At 38.7% G+C, this 7540-nt stretch overlaps 1 protein-coding gene across 1 annotated transcript in view; it reads right to left on the bottom strand.

Annotated features, from left to right (window-relative positions):
- Positions 1-7540, bottom strand: part of LOC107681583 (integrin alpha-8-like) — an 84199-nt gene that overhangs the window by 51266 nt on the left and 25393 nt on the right. Inside the window, exon 13 of the mRNA XM_016477895.1 lies at positions 616-807. Coding sequence (XP_016333381.1) covers positions 616-807 — 192 coding nt within the window. The remainder of the gene's footprint in view (positions 1-615; positions 808-7540) is intronic.

The raw sequence follows: 7540 nt of genomic DNA, 5'->3' as shown, positions 1-7540 counted from the left end.
CACACACACACACACACACACACACACACACACACACACACACACACACACACACACACACAGGCTATATATAACCTGTTCAGTCACCTGCAAATATTTATCTCCATAGTCTCAAAATGATCTACTTTAAAATATCTAAAAGTTCAATAAGATCTGACCTTCTCAGGTAAACTCCAAGTCACTGTGCTCAATGAAAATGAGCTGAAACGTCATTCATATATTTGTGATTTGATGTGGCTCAGACAGCAGAGAGCGTCAGAAATTACATGGATTTCATCACACTCTGCGGAAGATTGTTCTCAATTAAAACATGATAAATAAACCATGATAAACATAGTAACGAGAAAAATATGCAGAAAAAATATCCCACCATAAAAGGAGACAAATAAAAACCCAAGAAATGAAAAAGAATGTGTGGAAATACTTGCACACATTTGTAAAAAAAATGACCAATGAACTGACCAACAATGTGACTCAACCTGGATGTCTCGGTCCAGTCTTTCATTCTTCCTACATCTAATCTCCCTGGCTTACATCAGTTCCTAAGCATGATTGTCTTAACAGAAACTTGCGTTAACAGAGAGAGGAAGAGACTGAAAGTTTTTCTTTACTCACCAGGGTACTGGTTGTTATCGAGGTCAGAATCTCCTCGCAGGGTGAATCCAAAGCCTGCTGGGATGCCGGATGAGGCCCAGTCGCCTTTCAGCACTTGAGATGCCTGTAACATCAGCCCAGATTTTTGCCCATTATAGATGAAGACCCTGCCACCACGATCCTCCCCTGCGAATGGAGCCCCTATTGCCAAGTCTGAGTAAGAAGAGGATGGAGAAATTATATTTGATCAATAACAGCATCTATAAGATGTACATTCAGTTTGCTACCTATGGAAGCAAGTTTCTTCATCAGAGTCAAAAAATAAAATAAATAAAAAATTGTGGGAGAGTTAAAAATTAGTTAAGAGAAATAAAGTTCCAACTGTGAGTCGTCGTATTGTGAGATACAAGATTTAAAGTCTCAACTGTGCTATAAAGTCACAATTATGGGGAATAATGTCTAAAAAGTAAGATATAAAGTCTTAATTCTGATAAATATAATTGCAATTGTGAGATATGTCACAACATGAGACAAAGTCGCAACTGTGAGATGTAAAGTTGCAATTGTGAGACGATGTCGCAACGTGAAATCTAAAGTCGCACTTGTAAGATGTAAAATCCTAATTGTGAGATATAAAGTTGCAATGCGATACAAAGTCTAAACAGTGAGAAAATTGTTAGACAAAGTTGCAATTGAGATATAAAGTTTCAATTCTGAGACATAGTCACAATTGTGAGATATAAAGTTGCAGCGGTATATATAAATTCTTAAATAAAGTCTCAATTTAGAGATATCAACTCTTTTGTAAAGTCTCATTTGCAAGATACAAAGTCACTTTGTGAGATACAGAAAGACATGAAGTTACAACTGTAAGATATAAAGAGCTTTTGATAAATAAAGTCATGAAGTTGGATTTAGTTTTTATTCTTCTAACATAAAAACTGGCTTCCATACAGTACAGGAATACCAGGATTCACACTGAGTGCTATACATTTGGATCTGCTCCATTTTGTCATTTATAATTTATTATTGATTATTTCAGTGTTTGATATGTTGGAGAGGAAGCGAGAGATGCTTTCATGTGGAAGAACAGAGGATGCTGCTGAAAAGAATACCGATGATTTACACAAAGCTCCGCAGGGAGTGACCGCTCTTCTCTCTTCGGCACTGAGGGACTATTACAGAACAATAACAGACTCATGCACAAGCACAAGTCCAAGTCCACTACTGCATGGCCAACAAATCTCCGGGGTAGGGTTATCTGTTCAAGTGTTCCTCCTGCCAGCAGTGCTGCTCAAGTCATTAACCTACATTTGGCCAGCAGCACATGCACACAAGGGGAAAACTGAAGAAACACAGAAATGCTGATCCAGACAGAGATGCCCACTGAGGGGCAGAAAGGCAGAGGAACAGAGCGACTGAGGGGATGTTGAGGAAATAGGCTCTATAAAGATCTATGTCAGGGATATTCATGTTACTTTGCTTAAGAGCCACTTTTAGAAAATGACCAGGGGCCACTGAATTATCTGGTAATAGTAATTATATATGGCTTTCATTTGGTTTAAAAGTGTTCAGTAACCAACGATCACAGCCAAGACTTAATGCATAACAGTCTCGTATATTTATCAAAACAGTGCTGAAACCTCTTTAAAAGACCATTTTCACTCAATGTAGTCCATGTGAATCTTATTTACACTTAAATGCATTCATAAAATTCATAAATGCTTCCAGCATGCTAACTTCAGATCCTAATATTAAAATACAGTGTGACTGCATCAATAGTGATGACATGGTAAATATTTGCATATCCTTATGCTCTGCATTAAAAGAATTCATTTATTCGTAATTGACCCTTTGCAAAGACTGTTGCTACATCCGACAAGCCATGGCGCTCTCATGTTATACATCACATTCTCACTCAGTGAAAACTATATTGAAGCATAAAGAGGACACTGACAACGCAGACAAGACAGAGCAGGTTCCTTTTGGTATGAAACAGTCTCAGCTTTCAAATTTTGTAATTAAGAAATTCAAACAACAAAATATCATTTTGTGGCTCTTTAAAGGGGTCTTATGATGTTGCTAAAAAGAACATTATTTTGTGTATTTGGTGTAATGAAATGTGTTTATGCGGTTTAAGGTTAAAAAAAACACATTATTTTCCACATAAGCTCATCGGTCTGAAAAGCGAGGTGTGCTGTGATTGGCCAGCAATCCAGTGCATTGTGATTGGCCGAATACCTCAAGCGTGTGACGGAAATGTTACGCCCCTTACCATACTGTGATGCCCTGTCAGGCCGGAGCGCAGTGTTGCCAACTTAGCGACTTTTTTTCGAAAAAAGCGACTAGTGACAAATCTAGCGACTTTCTTGGACAAACCTTATTTAGTCTCTGAGACTCTCCGGTACTGCTGCACGAGCGCGAGGTCTTGCTTTCCCAGCGCACACTCTCTCTCTGCGTCTGCTCTGTTCAGCAACCTTATTTAGTCTCTGAGACTCTTTAACCTTATTTAGTCTCTGAGACTCTTAAACCTTATTTAGTCTCTGAGACTCTTTAACCTTATTTAGTCTCTGAGACTCTTTAACCTTATTTAGAGGAGTAGCACTTTCAGTTAAAAAAAAGATATTATGTTGCTTCTAACTCTATTTTACATGCAAGTATAGCCGAAATCACAGCACAGCCATTGTCTTAATCGTATGTGTATTTGGTTTCATTAGACAATGTCGTGATTAGGATTAATCTTTGAGAGCTGGTTATGTAGCCTTAATGGACCGCATTTCAGTCACTATAATATTCATTCCGTTGTCTGACAACAGAAACAGTAAAATATGTTAATAAAAACAAGTTTTATTGAGAATTTGGCTGCATTAAAATGCAGTACGTGAGCACAGGGAGGCAAGACAATACAACGCACTGACGTCATGAATATGCTAATTAGTGTATGACGTCATCTAGCGACATTTAGCGACTTTTCAGGGGGGGTTTAGCTACTTTCCACTGAAAGAAGTTGGCAACACTGCCGGAGCGACGATTCAAAAACATGAAAACCCATTATAAACGAGGCATTTGTTGCATCCAGTGGGGGCATAATTACGGATTATAATGACTTATACTGTCTTTTTACGCATTGCATTGCATCGCGCCGCGTAAACATAAAACCATGTCTGCATTTGTGATCGGAGAAATGACAAACAACAAGCCCTACTCTACACTGCCAAAAACTCGCGTTTGAATCATCAGTGGCAAATTCTTTAAATATAAAAAACGTACTTACAGTCTGTGAGTCACAACAGCCGGCATTGTAGTCTACTCTACCAGGATCAGGAAACAGTCCTCCATAAAATGTGCTGCACACATCTGAATATTTGGGTTGAAGTGTTCTGGAACAGTGTTGTAAATACAACTTAACCACTGGTTTCTAGTCGTGTCCTCTTTTGGAATTCCAAACAAAGTAGTTTCACTTTCACAACGAAACACAGCGTCACACACGGCGGGCTAGAGTGAGCGGCGGTGGCCTAGAGTGAGGAACGGCCGGCGGGCTAAAGTGAGCAGAGGCCGGAGGCCTAGAGTAAGTGGCGGCCTAGAGTATGCGGAGGCGGGCTTGAGTAAGCAGGGGCGGGCGGGCTGGCTTGAGAATGGCGCGGCCGGCGGATTTGATGGAGGAGCATCCGGCTGGGCTTGCGGCAACCACAAGTGACGACCCCGGGCTGTACTCCGCTTCGTCCACCGTGAAAGCCGTTCCGGCGATCCACAGCACGAAGTTGATCTTTGGATTTGAGACTTTAGTCTTTGCAACTTTACAGATCTTCTTTATGCACCAAGAGCTTGTAACACTTCAAAGAGAAAGGAAAAATTGAAGTCGCATCATATGACCCCTTTAATGCATCATGACAAATTACTGTAGCGCCTCAGTTCAAATGGCACGTGAACAGATAATTTCTTCCTACTAGTTATAGCATGAAATAAACATGAATGAACATCCGAAGGTGTGTCGTTTTAACCACGGAAAGACGTCAGTACACACCAGTTTTCAAGTTCAAATCCACCAACTGTAATCTACTAACTTCCCTGTCTGGTTTGTTTGTCTAACAAAATGGCAGATTTAGCGCTATAGTTGGTCAGATCGCCTGTCAATCAAACTCCCAGCAAAGGGAATTTTAAAATGAAATTGAATTTAATGTTATTTACTAAATATATCTAATTATTTTCAGCCATTATTATTATAATTACACTAGAATGTGGGCCGAAAGTGGAGTGTGATCCTATTTTGGTCCATGAGCATAACTTTATAATATGCACATTATTATTGGACCCTGTGGTTTGTCATGTCTGTAAAATTTCTGTTTCTCTCCGCTGTGGCATGCATTCAATTAAGACACACAATTAAGTGTCTTGTAAAGTGTCATCTACATACACGTCCACCCCAGCATCTACTCTGCACCCCAGCATCAAATCGATGTGACGTGACAAATCATCAAGACTTTCTACACTACAAGCAAGTTGTGTGATGGAGCAAAACTAGAGCGGTGTACACAGACTTTTTGAATATATAAAGGATTTTTGTCCTGTTGTGTCACTTGGTTGTAGTGTAGACATGGAAACTGCAACTGAACTGTTAAAAACAATAACAATGTTGTTGAGGATAGTTATGTCTGCTGATAACCTCATAGGGAGCTGAATTTGAGGCTTTGAGTATCCCCGATCGATTTCCTCACTCTGTAATGAAAATAACTAACAAACTGCAAAGAACTGACAAAAACAAAGGAATAAAAGGATACAGAATAGGGAAAGAGAGAGCCCATGACTAATGACAGATCTTAGAGGAATGTGTGCTCATGGAAATCTTCTAAGCTAAGCAAACCTTTCTGAGGTAGACGGGAAAGAAAAGTTGAATTACACTTAGAAAAATAAAATCATCACCACAAGAAAGCGCTAATTTCCATCTACTGGACCACCGTGCGTGTGTGTGTATGTGTGTGCATGTGCGTCAGTGTATGTAATAATGCTCTGTTTCACTGTTTCTCTTGGGCGAGTTCCTTTCTATAAATATCTGTCGCGTGTTGTTGATGATTCTTGATCATTTCCTTTTCCTGTTTTCTGGCAGTGGGCACAGTAGCTGGCACAGTGCCAAAAGAGCCCCAACAAAAGAACAGCATAATATATATGAGAGCGAATTCATTTTGACACTTTACAAGATACTTAATTGTGTGGTTTGGCCTTAATCGACTGCATACATACACTACATGCCACAGTGGAGGGAAACAAGCATTTTACAGACATAAGAAACCACCGAGTCAAAAAATAATAGGCATATATTATAAAGTCATGCTCAAAGGCCTAATCTCATTTTCTGGCCCTAATGGAAATATAATTATAAGTTTTATATGTACTTTTAAAAATAATAAATAAATGTCTATATATATATATATATATATATATATATATATATATTCCCAAATTCACTTAAGACTGGAGTAAAAGCTGAAAATTCAACTTTGTTATCACAGGAATAAATGACATTTTAAATGATTAAAATAGAAAACAAAAATGCAATTTTAAATTGCAATAATGTCTTACACTGTTCAGATTACTTTAGGTTTTTGATTTTTACAAATTTTCTCAAAAATTCAGTGCAAAACAAACAAACAAACAAACAAAAATACACTTTCTTGTTTCACAAAAAAAAAAATTAATCTGGAAGCAACAGACCAACAAAACTGAACAAACAAAGCTCAGTGCAAAGCAGCCGAGAGTCTAACTACAGCAGAAGTACAAAGCACACGTAGACACTGTGACAAGTATCACTTCGTCACACCAGTGCAGCCATATGGCTGGTGTAACAGAGATACAGTGTGTGATATCAGATTCATTATGACCATATCAGTTATTGATTAAGTCATTATTCTCCAAAACTCCAAGGCAGCATCATCTCATAATGCAATATTTTTACATCGCCAGAAAAAGTGAATCAAGACCCATAAGTAATCCACAAAATTAATCCCTGAGAGTTTTTACCATAGAGCCTTTTACTTGAAACACACAGACACGTTATATACAATATTTGAGTCTCTAAGCACACTGGCATTTCATACAAGTTGTAAAGTCTTATGGCAACATGCTTTTGGAAATCAGAGGATCAGGTGGCTTACATCTCATGTATGGATATCATATCCTCATCTTACTTTCATCCACATCTAGTGTCATTTGAAAATTACACTGACATATCAGATCATGTTACAGTAACATATGGAGCTGATTCATAGACTGCATGTGCGCACACACACACACACACACGCATACATACACACAGTGACCCTTCACAAAAGAAAACCTCTGTTCCCAACTCAACTCAGTCTGTCTGCAGTGATGGAGATGATCTGTGGCTGATTAGTCTGGTCTGAACTCCACCCATGAACACCTGGTTTCTTTCAGATGCATAAGGAACTCTTAAAAAAAAATCATAATAAATAGAGAAATGCTGCCATGACAACATAATTGGCAATGATCAGGACCGAAACTAAGAGACAGGGCTCAACAGTAAGGATTTTTTTCTGTGTGCCCGGTCAGGTCAGTAATTCAGAATTCTTGATGCTCTGCCAAAATTTTCAGTTCTCTGCCCAAAATTTCTAATTCTCCAAATTTTCTATTAAGTTTTAAATTAGGGTTGTGCCGGTGAGGAAATTTTGTGAAATTTTGGTGTTAGTTCGTTTGAGTTTCCCTCTTTTCTTTACTTTCAAATGGCTTGTAAAAGTGCCATGCAAATTTTACTTTCACTTTCAAATTAGCGGCAACTGCCGCAATTCGGCGTCAAGCCGAAGGACTCCGAAGGACTCAAGTCCTCGGATTTCTTGGCTTTCAAATAGCTTGAAAAATCACCGTGCGCGTTTTACTTTCACTTTCAAATTAGGGGCAATTCAGCGTTGATTCAATTCAAGCAACAACAACA

Source organism: Sinocyclocheilus anshuiensis, unplaced genomic scaffold (genome assembly GCF_001515605.1).
Source record: "Sinocyclocheilus anshuiensis isolate Anshui unplaced genomic scaffold, SAMN03320099.WGS_v1.1 scaffold2178, whole genome shotgun sequence".
Lineage (NCBI taxonomy): Eukaryota > Metazoa > Chordata > Actinopteri > Cypriniformes > Cyprinidae > Sinocyclocheilus > Sinocyclocheilus anshuiensis.
The sequence above is the reverse complement of the archived record's forward strand: the minus strand, read 5'-3'. Positions and strand labels throughout refer to the sequence as shown.